This window comes from Prionailurus viverrinus, chromosome B1 (genome assembly GCF_022837055.1).
Source record: "Prionailurus viverrinus isolate Anna chromosome B1, UM_Priviv_1.0, whole genome shotgun sequence".
Lineage (NCBI taxonomy): Eukaryota > Metazoa > Chordata > Mammalia > Carnivora > Felidae > Prionailurus > Prionailurus viverrinus.
This window is the reverse complement of record NC_062564.1, coordinates 28,446,919-28,466,042: the sequence shown is the minus strand read 5'-3', so window position 1 is coordinate 28,466,042 and position 19,124 is coordinate 28,446,919. Positions and strand designations below refer to the sequence as shown.

At 42.9% G+C, this 19,124-nt stretch overlaps 1 protein-coding gene across 1 annotated transcript in view; it reads left to right on the top strand.

Annotated features, from left to right (window-relative positions):
• The first annotated feature begins 209 nt into the window (after positions 1-209).
• GSR (glutathione-disulfide reductase) overlaps positions 210-19,124 on the top strand; it is a 45,636-nt gene continuing 26,721 nt past the window's right edge. The window contains exons 1-3 of the mRNA XM_047855540.1: positions 210-617; positions 15,530-15,556; positions 18,509-18,597. Coding sequence (XP_047711496.1) covers positions 318-617; positions 15,530-15,556; positions 18,509-18,597 — 416 coding nt within the window. The 5' untranslated portion in view covers positions 210-317. The remainder of the gene's footprint in view (positions 618-15,529; positions 15,557-18,508; positions 18,598-19,124) is intronic.

Below are 19,124 nucleotides of genomic sequence, written 5' to 3'. Positions count from 1 at the left end.
GCCTTCAGAAACCTACATTCGGTTGATGCCCTTCGGGTGCGGGGATCCCAGGTGCTGCGGTGAAGGCGGAGATCTCCCTAACCCGCTCTCCGTGGGCAGGGCCTGCCTGCTGGCGCGCAAGAGGGCGGGAGGGGGCGGGTCCCCCTCGGTGCCCGCCGGGCCGTGGCCAGGGAGCCCCACCCCTCCCCTGAACCCCCTCCCCCCAGCGCTCGGACCGGGTGCTTAGTCACCGTGAGGCTGCGCTTGCCCGGGGCGCGGCAACCCCCCTTAACCGGGACTGCCCGCGGGGCACCCCCCCGTCGTGCACTTCCGCGTGCATGGCCCTGCTGCCCCGGTCCCTGAGCGCGAGCGCGGGGACGAGCTGGCGGCGGGCGGCGCGCGCCTTTCTCCCCCGCTTTCCGCTGCCTCAGCCGCGGCCCGCCCGCGCCCTCTCCCGCGCCATGGCGTGCAGGCAGGAGCCGCAGCCGCAGCGCCCGCCGCCCGCCGCAGACATCGTGGCCTCGTACGACTACCTGGTGATCGGGGGCGGCTCGGGCGGGCTGGCCAGCGCGCGCAGGGCGGCCGAGCTGGGCGCCAGGGCCGCCGTGGTGGAGAGCCACAAGCTGGGCGGCACTTGCGTGAGTACGGGGTCCCTACCCGCGCGTCTCCTGGCGCCTCTGCGTCCGCAGCGCCGCGTCCCGCAGCCCGGCTTTCTCGTCGCTGTGCTGGGGCAGCCTGTCCTCTTTCCTGGTGCTGTCCGTCCGTCCGGAGATGGGTCCCCAGCGCCGCGCTCTCCGCTTTCCCACCCGCATCTGAGGTCAGGGTCCCAGCAGGTTTAAAGGAGAAAAATGTAATAGGGCTCCCTTGCACCTCCCACAGCTGAGCCTAGGTCTGTTCCTGCCCAGGTGCAGTGTTAACCGTAGGTGGTTACTCCTCAAGGTGGAAGAGTATTGTGTTCTTGCAGCTGGCTGGGGACTGGGACTGGGGATATATATACCCTTGAGGAATGCAGATCCTGATCCTCTCCTTTCAGCTTCAGGGGCAAAATGATTTACCGCACTTTCGAATCACTTAAGGAGTTGGAAGAATTCTGCCTAGGTTCCACGCCCATGGCTTCTCATTTCACTGGTCTGAAGTGCAGCCTGGGCTTTGGGATTTTTAGAAGTTCCACAGGTGATTCTGGTTGCAGCCAAGGTTGACAACCACTGCCTACAGGTTACCTTAATGTAGGATTTACAAAAATTCTCAGAATTTTGTCTTGTTGGGCCAGGGAGGGATTTTAAAACTGCTCCCCAAAAAGAAGGTTGTAAATCTTGTGATTGAGAAGCTTTATCATTAAAAACAGTTGTTGTTGTTTTTCCCCCATGCTATTGGTGTGGCTTTTTCTATTACAAAACTTGGGGGAGGAACTTGCTGTTAATATTTAAAATTCTGCATCCAAGAGTAACCTGGGGTTGGGGATGGGTTCTCCACATTCTTTTGGAGACTGATGTTTAAATTATACCAGACTGGGAACTCCTTAAGGGCAGGGATGGGTTCACGTGTTTGTGTACCTCATATCACCTTAACGAAATATCTTGCTCAATAATCATATGTGTAATAAATGAAACTCAAAATTGACAGTTTGTGAAAGGGCTGACTCCATTGTCCTGTAAGCAGTTTTCAAGTTCAAGGGGCGCATGGGTGGCTCAGTAGGTTAAGCATCCGACTCTAGATTTTGGCTCAGGTCATGATGTCATGGTTGTGAGATGGAGCCCAGCATCCAGCTCTCCCCTGAGCTTGGAGCCAGCTTAAGATTCTCTCTCTCTTGGGGCACCTGGGTGTCTTAGTCCGTTAAGCTTCCGACTTTGGCTCAGGTTCTGATCTCGCGGTTTGTGAGTTGGAGCCCTGGGTCTGTGCTGACAGCTCAGAGCCTTGGAACCTGCTTCAAATTCTGTGTCTCCCTCTTTCTCTGCCCCTCCCCTGCTCACACTGTCTCTCTCTGTCTCTCAAAAATAAATAAATGTTAAAAAAAAAAATTCTCTCACTGTTTCCCCCTCCCTCACTTGTGTGCACATATGTGTGCTCCCTCTCTCATTCTCTCCCAAACTAAATAAAAAAATAAACATTCATGTTCAAAATGAAAGTGGGAATGGAGGAAAGGATTGTCAACTTGGACCTTGACATCTTAGTCCAGACTCCCTTAGAAGTCTGTCTCTGCAGAAAGATTGAGGGGTGCCACTGTGAGACCCCCTGGACAGGTGGTGCGAGCACTTGACAACTTCTCGTTTTCGTACCTCTTTACTTTTCTAAGTTTTCCTTCTGTATTATGTCATGATCAGCTTGTGGCATCCATCATCATTGCCTGGTTCCACTGGTATTAGTCAAAAAGGGGCTCGCCCCATTTCTAGGTTCTGGTTAGGAATATGAATACAGTAAGAGGTGAACTACTTCCAAGAGCAAGGCGAAGGACAGCTCTGGACAGTGGGCCATTTACTTCTTCCTTATAGCGTGTCTGGCCTTGCTTCTGTTATTCAGCTGCAGCAAGTTTTATTTTCCTGTAAGCATTGGTATCTTGGGGGCAATCTCATTTCACATTTTCATGACATTCCATTTGGGTTCTTCTCAAACTGGCTTTCGGTTTTGAATTACAAGGAAGGGTGTAGGTATGTGATGAATATCAGAGAAGATATGACGACAAGACGTGAGTTTAGATTTAAGAATTCTAGTTATCTGGGCTATCCATAGTTGCAATAATAAACTTCTGATGTCCAGTGATTTCCAAGTGGGCCTAGGGGAAATGGAGGCCCTCTGAAGCACATCATTTCATTTGTTCATGTCTTCATTTCCTGTATTCTGAGTTCTAAGTACTTGGATTGAGGCTGGCAAGAGAATAGGGTAGATACAAACATTTGTTTGTTTTAATGTTTATTTATTTTTGGAAGAGAGAGAGAGCGTGAGCAGGGGAGGAGCAGGGAGAGACGGAGACTCAGAATCCAAAGCAGGCTCCAGGCTCTGAGCTGTCAGCACAGAGCCCGATGTGGGGCTCGAGCTCATGAGCTATGAGATCATGACCTGAGCCAAAGTTGGACACTTAACCGACTGAGCCACCCAGGCACCCCTAGATACAAACATTTGTATGATAAAGGTCCCCTCCCACAGGAAATTTGCAAAATGGTGGGGGAGCAAAATGTAGACAGTCAACTCCAAAGTGAGGTGGTCAGTGTTAATTGCTCCTGATGGTAAAAAGTTACAGTAGTTGAGAGAAGAATTGGAATCATCACTTCTGCCTGGGCACCATGGGATGAGTGATTTTGTGAAGGAGAGAGTGTCTTTCTGAACTTGAACGGATAAATACCATTGTTTGACAAGGTAGGGTCAGAGGCAAAGGCAGAGAGGCAGGATATATTGTGTAATTGAATTTGATTGGCACACAGGGTATCTAATAGAAGTAAGACATAGGAAGCTGATGAGTACATTGTAGTGAAAAAAGAAGTTTCTGGGATGGCTTGGCTGGCTCAGTTGGTAGAACATGTGACTTTTTTTTTTTTTTTACGTTTATTTTTGAGAGGGAGAGGGAGAGGATCTGAAGTGGGCTCTGCACTGTCAGCACAGAGCCCGGTTTGGGGCTCAGACTCACAAACTATGAGATCATGACCCGAGCTGAAGTTGGACACAACTGACTGAGCCACCTGGGTGCCTCTAGAGCATGTAACTTTTGATCTTGGGGTGGTGAGTTCAATCCCCACGTTGATAGAGCTTACTTCTAAAAAATGAAGTTTCTGGAAGCACAGTAAACTGTGTGGAGGGGTTTTTGAGCATGAGAGTGACTCAATAAAAGTGGGTTTATGGTAGTGGTACTGTTGAGAGATGTCCCTTGGAGAAGTCAAGTAGAAGTGTCTTTAATACTGACTCCTTAACCATTTTTTTCCTAAATAAAATATTTTGATTCTGGAGCTTGGTGAATTTTTTAAGTTGCGGTAGATGAGTTCACACTGAAGTTTCAAATTAGTCTTCCTGTAGATAGTGGGATTGTGTTTTGTTTTTAATTGTTTTATTTTTGTTTGTTTATTTATTAATTCATATTCCAGGTATACAGGTACCTTTTTAAATGCTGGGGTCACAGCAGCAAACAAAGCAGTTAAAAATCCCTGTTCTTATGGAGCTTACATTGTAGTTCCATGCAATATTTTTGTAATAATTTAAAAAAAAACCAAGTTTTTGTTTTTAGGGCTTTTTTGTTGTTTTGTTTTGGTCTGTTTGAAACCTTCCTGCACTGAAGTTTAGACTTGGTGTGATAAAGCTAGAAGTGATTTTGGAGATCCACTAATCCAGTCAGACTTTAGTTTAGTTTTTTAAATGTATGTTTGTTTTTGAGAAAGAGCACAAGCCAAGGGGGAGGGGCAGAGAGAGGATGAGAGGGAGGATCCAAAGCAGGCTCTGCACTGTCAGTGGAGAGCCTGATGTCGATGTTGAGGCTCAAACTCACAAACTGTGAGGTCGTGACCTGAGCTGAAGTCAGGACACTTAACCGACTGAGCCACCCAGGCTCCCCAGACTATCGTTGTTTAAAAAAAAAATAGCACTAACATAAGCTTGCTGACTTAATTTTTTTAGGGTAATGGCCTTTAAAAAAATTCTATCACTATCTTTTTTTTTTTTAATCAAGAATGACGTTTTCAAAACAAGTAGGAAGCTTATAATTTCAAGTAAAGGACAGTGCTTTAAATTGAATACTTTTAGCTTTATGAAACCCTACATGGACCCTATAATTTTCTTTTTTTTTTTAAGGATTAGACTCACACGGGTACCTGGTGGCTGAGCTGGGTAAGCGTCCAACTTCGACTCAGGTCATGATATCATGGTTTGTGAGTTCAAGCCCCACGTCGGGCTCCACACTGAGTGTGGCGCCTGCTTGGGATTCTCTCTCTCTCCCTCTCTGCCCCTTCCCAACTTGCACACACACTCTCTCTCTCTCAAAATAAAAAATAAACTAAAAAGAACAAAAAAGGATTAGACTTACACAGATCCTTGTAGGAATTTGGGAAGCATTGTTCTGGTTCAGCAACCTCACTTTACTGAGAAGCTGAGTGCCAGCTAAAATGTGGTTGAAAACAAACCAAGCATAGTATAACCTCTGGAATTAGTGGCCTAGCCATCAGAAACTATAGCTTTGGTGTATTTATGTGGAGTAAACTGTGACTTGTTGAACCTGTTTAGGCATTGTTCTTTACTACAGGGGAGGAAACTTATGACCCTTCCTGCTTAGGAACCAAACATCATTTACTCCAAAAACACTTAGTTAAATAGAGTCTACCACATAGGTCTTCACTTCATGGCTCCTGACTTAGTAGATGTAGGGTGAAGCCTCAAAGATGTATTTTTAAAGAACTCTAGGGGCGCCTGGGTGGCTCAGTCGGTTGGGCGTCCGACTTCAGCTCAGGTCACGATCTCGCGATCTTGCGGTCCGTGAGTTCGAGCCCCGCGTCGGGCTCTGGGCTGATGGCTCAGAGCCTGGAGCCTGCTTCCGATTCTGTGTCTCCCTCTCTCTCTGCTCCTCCCCCGTTCATGCTCTGTCTCTCTCTCTGTCTCAAAAACAAATAAACGTTAAAAAAAAATTTTTTTTACATCTCTATTTTTTGTTTGTTTGTTTGTTTGAGAGAGAGAGAGAACACAAGCAGGGAGAGGGGCAGAGGGAGAGAGAGACTCTCAAGCAGGCTGCATGCTCAGAGTGGAGCCCAATGCAGGCTGGATCCCATGACCCTGGGATCATGACCTGAGCTAAAATCAACAGTGAGACACTAACCAACTGAGCCACCCAGGCGCCCCTAAAGAGCTACATTCTGATTTTGATTTTGGTGTAACATGAGCCAGACACAATGGTAAGGCCTTCATACAAAGAAGGGACTGTATGAAGCATTAGGATGAATCTGGTGAATCGTGTTAATTGTGTGGGTTAGATGACAATTAATTTGGTCCTGGAGTCATTTCCTGGTTTCATAATTTTATGCCTCCAAGGTTGTCTATACAGTATGACTATTTATCTTGATTTTCTGACTCTTCTTCAGTCTTCCTTTTCTATTATAAATCTTTTTTATGTTTATTTTTGAGAGAGAGAGAGAGAGCATGGGAGGGCAGAGAGAGGGAGAGAGAGAGAATCTCAAGCAGGCTCCCTGCTGTCAGAGCAGATTCCGACATGGGGCTCGATCCCATGAACCGTGAGATCATGACCTGAGCCAAAGTCAGACAGCCAACCGACTGAGCCACCCAGGTGCCCAGTCTTTCTTTCTTTTCTAGGAGGCTTTTTTTTTCCCCTTTTTAATTCTGTGATCTGATAGAGTAGGCCCCTTCCAAGGAGACTTCTGTTTTCAAGATGAGTGATGTGTGTTCATGTACTTAAGAATTCATCTTTTCTTTGACAGAATTTTTTAAGCTGTTAAGTTCAGGTATGAGATGACTTTGCCCCATATTGTGTTGTCTAGGGGAGGAAAAACTTTTCTTCTATCCTCTGAGGTTCAATAGCTGGAATCTGCAAATCAGACCAACAAGAAGCAGATTAATAGGGGTTTATTTCTCATGCACGTGGGACTGTCACAGAGAAGTAGTGGGGGAAAAGGAGCACTTAGGCCTGGGAGCTTGATATCAATATAAGAAAGCGTGATAAATTGTGGAGAAGTGACTAGACAAAGGAAAGGGGGTTTGGGCTTCTAGGAACAGTAAATTGTGGGAAGGTAAATATGTGAGGGAAACTAATAGAAGATAAAGGTTACTTTAATAAGGTTTTTTTGGTGCAGATTCTGCTTTGCTGTCTTTCCATTTTTAGTGATAAGGGTTCTCCTCCTGGTACAGGAGAGGGGTCGGGGACACCTTCACAAAGGGAGATTTCTGCCTTGCTTTTAAGCAGAAAGGGAGGTGGCAGAGAGGTCCTCCTTTGCTCTTTCTTAATTATCTTCAGCTCAAAATCTGTATGCCAAAATAGCATATTTTGGGGTGGCATGTTCTGATCTCTTTTAGTTCAAAGTGAAAGAAGCAAGAGGGACCAGGGTTGCTACTAAACTTCTAATGGCTAAACCAGGTCAAGAGGCATGCGTAGCTCTAATAATATGATTCCATCTTTAAATTCATCTTTATTTTTCTCCATCAGACAAAAAAACCCAAAAAACAAAACTGTAGTACTAAGGTATTAGATGCTAAAAGTGGGAAACTGAAAGAAATCCTCTATTTTTTTCCTAGAATCAATTAAAGATAGTAATCTCTTGTTGCCTACTGCAATTAAGTCATTTCTCAGGGCAGAAAAGTAGATGATCTTTGAATTCAGTTTTTGGCATCTCCGAAAAGTTAAAATGTAGTACTTCTCTCATGATCAAATGTAGACCAAGGAGAAATGCAAAGATTGACGAAAGCCAAGGTGAAAGAGAACCTTCTGGGAGCTTTGTGTCTGCGGTTCAGTTCTCTGCCTACGCAGACGTGGGAAGAGTTCACTTGAGGAAAAATTCTTTCTAGCTTACTATTCCCTTTGCCCCAGGGCCTGTGGGAGCACATGTTACAGTGTTCTTGCTGAGTGTATGGATTCTGTGATAAAGTAACTGGGTTCTTGTGGTATAGGCATGTGGTTCTCACCAATCAGAGTTGGGTAGGTAGTAAGGGTTGATTACCAGGACAAACCCCTTCTATTCTTTTTTATTTAAATTGAGGTATAGTTGACATAGAACATTGCATTAGTTTAGGTGTACAGCATAATGATTCCATATTTGTGTAACTGAAATGATCACCATCAGAAGCCTAGTTAACCTTGTCACCATACATAGTAGCAAGTCTTTTTTTTCTTGTGATAAGAACTTTTTAAAAAATGTTTATTTTGAGAGAGAGAGAGAGAGAGAGAGAGCACATGCACATGAGTGGTAGAGGGGCAGAGAGAGGGGGAGAGAGAGAATCCCAAGCAGGCTCTGTGCTGTCTGTGAAGAGCCCGATGTGGGGCTTGAAGTCATGAACTGTGAGATCATGACCTGAGCTGAAATCAAGAGTCAGACACTTAACCAACTGAGAGCCACCTAGGTGCCCCAGTGATAAGAACTTCTAAGATCTACTCTCTTAGCAACTTCCAAAAATGCAATATAGTAATATCAACTATAGGTACCATGCTATACATTACATCTCCATGACTTACTTATTTTATAACTGGAAGATTGTACCTAGTAAAGTTCTTGATTATTAATGTCACTGTGAAATGTGCTGTATGGTGCCAATTGGAGATGCCAGCAGAAGTGGAGGTTTTAAGATGCCTGAGAAACAGGCTGCTCAGAAGACTGTATTTATCTAGGCTGAAAACCATTACTTAGCAACATGTAAGTCAACCTAACTTGAAGGTGATAGTGTGCACTTTGATATTACGATGTCTGTATCTCCATAAGGCTAAAACATGCTTTTTAAAAGCTTTCACTTAACGCGAAATCTCTCCTAACAGATTTTTAAGCATACAGTACAGTATTATTGACTATAGGTACAATGTGGTACATCGGGATCTCTAGAACTTACTCATCCTGCTTGACTGAAAATTTGTGCCTGTTGATTAGTAACTTCCCATTCCCCTCCCACCCCTGCCTAGATCCTGGCAACCACCATTCCATTCTTTGGTTCTATGAATGTGACTATTTTAGATATCTCAGGGGCACCTGGCTAGCTTAGTTGGTGGAGCATGTGACTCTTGATCTTGGGGTTGTAAGTTCAAGCCTCATGTTGGATGTAGACATTACTTAAAATAGATATCATATAAGTGGAATCATGCAGTATTTGGCTTATTTCCCTTATTTTAGTATAATGTCCCAAGGTTGAGCATGCATTTTTATTTTTCTTAGTGTTTATTTATTTTGAGAGAAAAAGCATGAGCAGGGGAGGGGCAGAGAGAGAGAGAGAGAGAGAGAGAGAGAATCCCCAGCAAGCTGTGTGCCGTTAGCACAGAACCCGATGCAGGGTTCATTCTCATAAACCACGAGCCAAAATCAAGAGTTGGATGCTTAACTAACTGAGCCACTCAGGGGCCCCTGAGCATGCATTTTTAAATGGATATTTACAAAAAGGAGATCATACCTTCAGTACTGACAGTCCTCAAAAACAGAAAATTACCCTAGTTTGTTTTGTGGGTTTAGAGTTTCATGAAGTGTGGCACACCTATGTTCATAAGTGCTAAATAAAGGTGTGATCAGAAAGGGTGGGGTTAGTTGAAGTAGGCAAATCCTAATGTTGAAATTGGTCTTTTGATTTACCCTGTCGATTATTTAATTTTTTTGTACAAGGTTTAGTATAATACTATTTAGCTGTCTGCCTAAATCTGCCTGAGTCTGCCAGGCCAGAAAAGAAAGCCTGGCTCTGAATCCCTCACAGGGTTTTACCCTTCATAAAAGGTACTTTGAACAAGTTATAACAGAGAGTGTTTCTTGTAGAGTGGGATTAAAGGAATTTTATATAAAGACCTTGGGCATTTGTAAGTGGATTCCAGTCAGTCATAATTGATAACCACTTATTATTCACTGGGTGTTGCAACATTTGATATTAAATTGGGCTGTAGGATCATAGATCAATTTCTTTTGGTGGGGGGGCAGGAGATAATGGTGTTAATGAGGTGACTTTTGGAAAGAACTAAGGATGAGGGCTGGTTGTCTGGGGAACCAACCTTGTGATTTGAGGCTTGGATTTCATGCCCATCCCCCTGGCCCCTTGGGAGGGGAGAAGGAAGAGGACCTGGAGGTTGAATCAATCACTAGTGGTCAATGACTTAATCAATCATTCCTGTGTAAGAGAAGCTTCCTCAGGGGTGGCTCATTCAGTTGAGCATCCAACTCTCGGTTTTGGCTCAGGCCATGATCTCCCGGTTCATGAGTTCGAGCCTCACCTCGGGCTCTGTGGGGAGCCTGGTTAGGATTCTCTCTCTCCCTCACTCTGCCCCTCCTCTGCTCATGTGTGCTCTCTCTCTCTCTAAACATTGAAAAAAAAAAAAAAGGAGCTTCAGTAAAAACCGAAAGGATGGGGTTCAGAAAGCTTCTGGGTTGGTAAACACATGGAAACTAGGGGAGGTGGTATATCCGTGGGAGCTCCACGCCTTCCCACATACCTTGCCCTATGCATCTCTTCCACCTGCCTGTTCCAAGGTTATATCCTTTTATAATAAGCTGGTAATCTAGTAAATAAAATGTTCCTCTGATTTCCATGAGCCATTCTCGCAGTTAATCCAGCCCAAGAAGAGGGTTGTCAGAACCTCCAAGAGCTGGTCGAAAGCACAGGTGACTGCTGGACTTGAGATTGGCCTCTGAAGTAGGGGCAGGAGGCAGGAAGACTGAGCCCTCAACCTGTGGGAGCTGATGCTGTCTCCAGGTAGATAGTGTCAGAATTGAGTTAATTGCCTGATGGTGTGGAAAAAGCACACACTTCAGAATTGGTGTCAGAGTTGTATAGGCACAGGGCCAATGGTCTATTTAGTCACTGCAGGTGTAAAGCTGATGAAACTCAACAAAGACAGAGATCTTTGTTCTGGTCGCCTACATATTCCAACCCCTAGAACAGTCAGTCAGTCATGCACTAAGTAGGTATTCAGTATGGAGTTGCTGAAAGAATGAGTTGATGAAGTGGTAGGGTTTTGCTTAGTGGATGATGATTTGTCCGTCATATTCTACATGCTCCTTCCTCAGTCCAGTCTTGAACTAGACTGTGGGATGCAAAAAAGGAAAACAGGAAACTTTAGGCAACTCTGGGGTAAAAGACAGAAGTGGGGAACCAGAAGAAGGAAATTTACTATCGAGTGCAGGTGACATTTTTTGACCGGTGCAACTGTTAATGGATTGAATCCATCGACATGGCAATGTGATTTTTTTACCTATCTAAGCAGAATTGAAGGTGAGAGGGGCTGGCCTAGAAAAATGGTGAAGCTCCTGAGTTTTTCCACATGTATCATCAGATTCTTCACATGTTCTGTCCCTGTCAGGAGAGGCCCCTGTCTTCACTGTGAGCCAGTGCTGGCCGACCAACTGAATGGGCTTCTGAACACAAGGTGGGGATAGGGAGTTCTTAGAGATGGATTGTAACACTGCGAAGGAGGCAAGGCTACTGGAGTGTCTCTGGCGTTGAGTGTAGTCAGGAGTGCACGAGACTTCTCTGAGGCTTATCATTGGTTAATGCCCCCCTGGGGAATGAGGGCTCTGCAGGGGAATTTGCCAGGTGAAAAGTATTGTATGTTTCAGGTCTTATCAGCTGTGGGTACCCCTGGGCGGTCAAAGCCCTGAGAACCCATCACCCTGGTGTCTCAGTCTGGGAGGCAAGCTTTCTGCCACCAGTTTATTTGTTCCTGAAAGGGAGCAAGCCACCCGGGGAATTTATCTCCTCTCTTTCCAGTAAGCCTTTTGTGAAGTTGGGGATCCAGCAGTCTGCAGAAATAATTCAGAAGCATCAGTGTCATCATCAGATCCATCATAAATTAGAAAAGAGGTGCTTTTTTTAATGCATTATCTCTCGAATCTTCTCAAAACCTCTATCATGTATTACCATTCCCATTTTATTGAATAAGAAACTGAGCTCAAGAGATTTAGAAACCTACCCACCAACAGCAGTAAGTGGGAGGGAAGGTTGGGATTCAAACTCATGTCTGTCTGCCTCTAGACTTGTGTTCTTTCTGCCAACCGAATGTACTCATGTACTCATCAGCTAGAGAATAAGAAGCATGACTATATATAGCTCTCCACCCCTGGCTTCCACAGCTCTGTTGGTTACTAATTGCTGTTTTCTTCTAAGTCAAAGAGGCATCTAGTTGTAGTGTTGTGCTGAAGTGTAACTAGGTTTCCAAAACCATTGGAAAGTCCTGGAGGCATATTACTAGGAGCTGCCAAAATAGGGCGAGTGGTATTTCAAGGGCACGGGCTCTTCAATCATAGCCCTGGGCTGCCTGGGTGGTTCAGTAGGTTAAGCATCGACCCTTGATTTCAGCTCAGGTCATGATCTCACAGTTAGGTTCATGAGATCCAGCCCCACCTCAGGCTCAGGCTGACAGTGTGGAACCTGCTTGGGTTTCTCGCTCTCCCTCTTTCTTTCTTTACTTCTCTCCTGGTTGCATGTGTGAGGGCTCTCTCTCTAAAAAAAAAAAAAAAAAAAAAATCATAGCCCCAACCACAGATCCAAAGTGTACTGTGCTAGAATATAAACTCTTTGACCCAAAAAGGTCACCATTTTCCACCTTTTTCTTCCTCTGATTTCTAGCCCAAGGCTTTGAAAATTTTAGGGAATGTTGTGATTCTGCTGCTGCCCCTTGAGCCAGCAGCTCTGATAGGCTGAGAGACTGTGGTTGGAGTAGTAGGCTCCATGAGAGCAGGGACTAACTATATCCATTTAGCACTTTCTTTTTTGCATAATGCCTGGCACGAGTGAATGCTTAATCAATACTTCAAATGAATGAATAGTTGCAAGTTAAAACATTTTAGAAGTCAAAAAGGCAGAAACTTCTAAAAAGTAAATCAAATTCATAACACTTGAAACCAGTGAGTCGGGCCATCTTGGGCCTTAGAAGAAACATGTTCCAAACTTTTTAAATAGTGTCAAATGTACATGAGTAAATTGATGATGTGTGAGAGTGGTTCAGAACATTTCATGCTTTATGATGATTTAAATTGCTTTTAAAGGTTCCTGGGAAGTTGGAGAGAGTTGACTATAGGACAAATGGAGTGTATTTAGTATATTGAGATCATCTCTACTTTTAGAGACATTGATTTTGTAGTCTGTCCTTGTTGAAGCCTCTTAGTGAACTGCAGGGTGTAGAGTTGTGGATAGAGGGACTGGGAGGGGGTGCCTGGGTGGCTCAGTTGGTTAACTGACTCTTGATTTCGGCTCAGGTCATGATCTTACAGTTCGTGGGATCAAGTCCCCACATCAGGATCTGTTTAGCACACAGCCTGCTTGGGATTCTCTCTTTCTCCCCCTCTCTCTCTCTGCCCCTCCCCTGCTCGTGAGCTTTGTCTCTCCCATAAATAAATAAACATTAAAAAAATAAATAAGTTAAGCACTCAACTCTTGATTTCAGCTCAGGGCATGATCTCACAGTTAGTGAATTTGAGCCCCGAGTCAGGCTTTACTCTCCCTTTCTCTCTGCCCCTCCCCTACTCTCTCTCTCTCTCTGTCTCAAAAATAAACACACTTCAATTAAAAAAATATGTAGACAGGCCTTTTTTTTTTAATTTTTTTTTTAATGTTTATTTATTTTTGAGACAGAGAGAGACAGAGCATGAACGGGGGAGGGGCAGAGAGAGAGGGAGACACAGAATCTGAAGCAGGCTCCAGGCTCTGAGCTGTCAGCACAGAGCCCGATGTGGGGCTCGAACTCATGGACCGTGAGATCATGACCCGAGCCAAAGTCGGACGCTTAACCGACTGAGCCACCCAGGTGCCCCCAGACAGGCCTTTAAAAAAAAAAAAAAAAAGACTGGGAAGCACCTTGCCTGCCAAATGAGCTGGAAAAGGCAGGTCTGATGCTAAAATCATTGCCACCGTGGAGCTGGGATTCAGCTATCTTCCTTTCCTCTACCACATAGGAAAAGTGAGGGAGAAAGTCATACGTTATTCTGATTGCTAGTAGAAAGTGCTTCCTGAATAGCCTGCTTTTAACGCTGCTGTAGGTGTGAGTCCTTCATTTTGCTGGGCTTGAATTCTACACCCTTCTCTCAATCCTGTGAGTTCCTACTTCTGTTGCCTTCTGACTCCTTATTGTAGCATAATCTCAAAAAAAATCCAAGTCTACCACTAGATAGTATATGACTTGTCTCTTTCTAGGAAAAAACCCTCCAAATGACTGATAACTTGAAACTGCATAGAAACAAAATATAACTCTTTTATAATTCCTGAGTGCAGAATAATAGGAAATAAGAGTGTTAAAATGAAAATGCAGGAGGTATGCTGCTAGCAAGTAGCACAGCTAGAGGAATAGAAGGTGACTGTTCTTAAGACCTTCTTTTTCAAGTATTCCACGTCTCAGTGAGATTTGGACGGGCTTCTTTTACTCTAGCATTTCAAATAAAGTCCCTTGGCAAGTGCATATGTAGTTCAGATTTCACCCCAGGGTGCCCGGAAAATATTCTGTAAGATGTAGGCTTATATTCTTTGGGCTTACAGGGAATGAGTCTAGTTCCTTATGGTCATGATCAGCAGAGCTGTAAGCACCTGATGTAAATTATGTCTGGAAGGCACCAGTATTTAAATATTCAGTCTTTACTCTGTCAATAGACATGAGTGAACATGCTGATTTTTTTTTAAAGGATCTGCAGTTGAGACCTCACTTAAATCTCTTAACTTTGTTGTAGTGGCCAACACGCCACCAACACTTCCCAGTCAGTATTTATAAGGTTAAAGGGTATCTAGAATATACATTACATGGCAGATTTCCAGAGCTGAGGGGTCTCTAATTACGGTCTCTATTCTAATTAGTCTTACTCTTAACCTAGCTTTTCCCCCCATATTATAAATTTTAGCATGTGATCAAAGGAAATAAACAGATCTAAACAAAAATTTATATGTAAACATATATCACAGCTTGTTTACATGGACTGCTGGGAAGAATTTCTCTATAAAGGGTACGAATAGTTGTTTTCTGAAAACAGCTGCTTAGTTTTTATGTGAAATCTTAGAACTATTTGTGTTTTCCTTTGTGTGTTGGCTGTTAGAAGACTAAGAATCAAATGTGTGGGGGTGCCTGGATGGCTCAGTTGGTTAAGCATCCTACTCTTGATTTCGGCGCAGGTCATAATCTCTCAGTTCATGAGATTGGAGCCCTGTGTCTGGCTCCACGCTATGATCGCAGAGCCTGCTTAGGACTCTCTCTCTCCCTTTCTTTCTGCCCCTTCCCTGTTCGCTCTCTCAAAAATAAATAAATGTTAAAAAAATAATTTCTTTAAAAAAAAAGAATCAAATTTGTGGTCTGTCTCTGCAAGCATATAAACATGGACACACACACACACACACACACACACACACACATACATACAATAGCATGGATGAACCTTACTGTTCGATTCTTCATTATCCTCTGGTCCTGAAAAGTTATGTAGATTTCAGCTAGAGATTTTTTCAGAGGGGCATTCTGAATGTTTTACCCAGCATATGCCATGATAAGTCTCCCAGAAATCCCCTAGAATAGCTGCTCAGATGTTTCAGTTGCCCTTATTCAGCTGGTGGGTTTTCTTACCTCCTCTGCTATTTCTCTTCTGCTTTCTCCTTCTGGGTTCTGTACAAGCTTAGGCTTTGCCCGCCTCCCTACTGATACGGTCCCTGCACTGCATAGCCCCTGGACATGGAATTATTTCCCCCTCTTTCTCAGTGACTGCTTTTCTTGAAAAAATGTTAATGACTAAAATTCTCTGCCTCATCAAGATATGAAAAAGAATATTCATATCTTTTCTAACTCCATAGTAGAAAAAAGGAAGTACCGTAAATTTGACTTAGAACTTAAGGAAGCCTCCTGGGTTGATGCTTGGGGTTCATTTCTTTCAGGTTTGTTTGATGGTTTGAGTTTAATATTCTTAAAATTTGTCCTTTTTTTTTTTAGGTGAATGTTGGATGTGTACCCAAAAAGGTAGAATTTTTATTTCTTCTTCCACACTCCTTTCACATATTTGATAAAGCAATGCGTTGATTTATTTCTTTTGAGTGAGTGAATGAGATTATATCTAGGTCTAGTAGTTAGGACTGGTCGTCTGCACAGAATTGTTTTTTCTCAATCTAAATTACTGAATGGAATCTTCTAAAGTATTCTTATTCAATTCTGTAGCCTCATGGATTCGCTTAACTGTGGTGATATTTGCTCCTAGTATCTGTGGTACAGATTACATTGAATGAACTTGTCCTTTACCTGTGACGAAGAGGAAGAAATGGCAGTTCTTATTTCCAAAGCTGCATCTTGCTTATACTTGCAAATAATTTTACTCCATATTTGAATGTACTTTCAAAACATGTTATAATCCCAGATGACAACCTTTTGTTACTGAGATTACATTCTAAATTGGTGTTTTTTTGGTAACAGGTAAGCAAATATTCCTAATCTCATCAGTGACACATAACAGAGAGTAATTCCAGGAGGGTTTTTTGTAATCTGTTCCCTAGTGTGGATAGGTGTTTTTTAATCATAGGAAAGTTTCCTTTTTGCTGTGGGACAGTTCCTCAGTTATTTTTTTTCTTAGTCTTAGATTTTGGAATCTGTTCTAATTGAAGTCATGCAGTTATGATATATGAATTATGTATATCAGTTATAAGGTGGTTTTATGTAGTTAAAATTTTTTTTTCCAACATTTATTTATTTTTGGGACAGAGAGAGACAGAGCATGAATGGGGGAGGGGGCAGAGAGAGAGGGAGACACAGAATCGGAAACAGGCTCCAGGCTCTGAGCCATCAGCCCAGAGCCCGACGCAGGGCTCGAACTCACGGACCGCGAGATCGTGACCTGGCTGAAGTCGGACGCTTAACCGACTGCGCCACCCAGGCGCCCCTGATGTAGTTTAAACCAGTTATGGTAGTTAATCCATTAATAGGCACTACCTCATTATTTAAAAATATTACCTGGGCATAGTGGCCTGAATTTGTAATATTTTGTTCCCGTATATTAAAAACTATTTATTTATTTGTTTGTTTGTTTGTTTGTTTGTTTGTTTATTTATTTTTGAGAGAAAGAGAGAGAGAGACAGGGGAGAAGCAGAGAGGGAGACACAGAATCCGAAGCAGGCTCCAGGCTCCCAAGCTGTCAGCACAGAGCCCAATGCAGGGCTTGAACTCACAAACCATGAGGTCATGACATGAGCTGAAGTTGGACGCATAACTGACGGAGTCACCCAGGCGCCCCTGTTGCCATATATTATGTTTCATTTATTCCTTCTATTATCACATGTGCAGGACATTTACCTTATATTTTAATAGGGCTCTACTGACTTCAAAGTGCTTTTGCATTCTTAAAGCTCAGTTGGTAATTGCCTCTTGTTTTCTAGAACAGGTTGAAGCCTAGAGTAACTTCCCTCCAGGAGGGTAGAGTGGGGTAGCAGCACAGAAGGAATCAGATGGGTAGTCCTGCTACTACCCTCATTAGGATGAGCCTAGAAGCCCAATGTGGTTCATATACAACACCTTCTCCAGAGAGTGTTTGAGGCTATAGCATCATACATAATACAAGTTGGAAGTAAATAAATATTGCCCCTCATGAGGAGATGAGGTATAGTGATGTTTCTTTTCTTTTAAAAATTTTTTGTTTAATGTTTGTTTGTTTATTTATTTTGAGAGAGAGAGCGAGAGCAGGGAAGGGGCAGAGAATGAAGGAGACAAAGGATCCAAAGCAGGCTCCGAGCTTATAGCAGAGAGCCTGATGCAGAGCTTGAACTCACGAACTGTGAGATCATGACATGAGCTGAAGTTGTACGCCCAACTGACTGAGCCACCCAGGCGCCCCTATAGTAATGTTTCTTAAAATAACCTATTTTATTTTGTAGTACAAAGAAACCTTTCATGTGCATTAAGATAGACCATCTAGCAGATAAAATGGTTAATGCTATATTAAATGAGTTTCACCTCAATTGAAAAATAAACAGGGTGCCTGGGTGGTTTGGTGGGTTAAGCATCTAATTCTTTCTTCGGCTCAGTCCATGATCTCACAGTTCGTGAGTTTGAGCTCTGCATTGGGCTCTGGGCTGACAGCCGGAGCCTGCTTGGGATTCTGTCTCCATCTCTCTCTGCCACTCCCCCATTTGCTATTTATCTCTCAGGATAAATAAAAATAAACTTAAAAAAAAAAACAGAATCCAGCAGGGCCATCAGTTCTTCATTTTTAGGCATAAAGAGAGAACGGTACAAAGAAGGAATGAAAGACTTGTCAAAAATGGAGTCTCAGGCTTGTCTGACAAAGAAAACTGATAGTTTGTCATATAGAATTCTGGATGCTATCTTGTATTCTGTTACCTTGATGATGAGTTGGCATAAAAGGTCTTTACAGATTTCAGGCTGCATTCCACAGAAATGTGCAACAAATCTTTGAGTTCCAGATGTCTAATTACACACATCGTTACAAGGACATGTTCATAGGTACTGAGTATGTGATAGAGATTTATTCTCTTAAGGTTTTCAGTCCTCATCTTTATCTCAGAGCATCTTCTAAATTACTTTAAAGCTACAGATGCAATTCAGTTTCCTAGCACCAATCACAAAAGACAGGGCTTCAGGAAGTCTGAAAGTTAAAAAGAGGGTGTAAGCAGTAATAAATTTTACTGGAAGGACTATGAGTCTTATAACATCCTGCTTTTATAGAGTTTATAAAATAGGGAGTTAATAGAAGTAATATCCCCCAACATTTCAGTAGCCTCCCTATAAAACCTGTCTGGTCATATTTCTGAACTTTCTCTTTTAAAATGTTTACTTTTATTTTTATTTTAAAATTCAGTATTTTTATCTGCTTTTATGTGGTTACCTTTTGTGCATGATTTCTTTTTTTCCTCAGGACTCATGCACTATTGTTGTTGTGGGATTTTTTTTTTTTTTTTTTTTTTACAGGTAATGTGGAACACGGCTGTCCATTCTGAATTCATGCACGATCATGTTGATTATGGCTTTCAAAGTTGTGAGAGTAAATTCAATTGGCGGTAAGTGTTAATGCTTAGAGGTTCTGTTTACCAATATTAATATTTTTCTTTCATAATTAAATGAGCCATAAACTTTTTTGGGAGGATGTTCCTGTGGTAAAGTATATAAAACATAAACTTTTGGAGGTCATGGCTATATTTGTGGCCTTAATTGTGATGATGGTTTTAGAGATACATACTTATCTCTAAACTCACCAAGTTATATATAGGAAATATGTACTGTTTTTTGTATGTCAGTCGTACCTCAATAAAATGGTTTTCAAATACACAAAGTCCATTTTAGCTATTTTTAAGTTGTCAGTACAGGGCCATTAAGTTATATTCATAGTGTTGTACAGCTATCACCACCATCCATTTTGAGAACTTTTCCACCATCCATAACAGAAACAATGTGTTCATTGAACAATATGTCCTCAGCTCCTCCCCCCAGCCCCTGGGATCACTCGTGTACTTTCTGTCTCTATGAATTTGCCTGTTTTAGGTACTTTGTATGATATTTGTTCTTTTACCCCCGGCTTATTTCACTT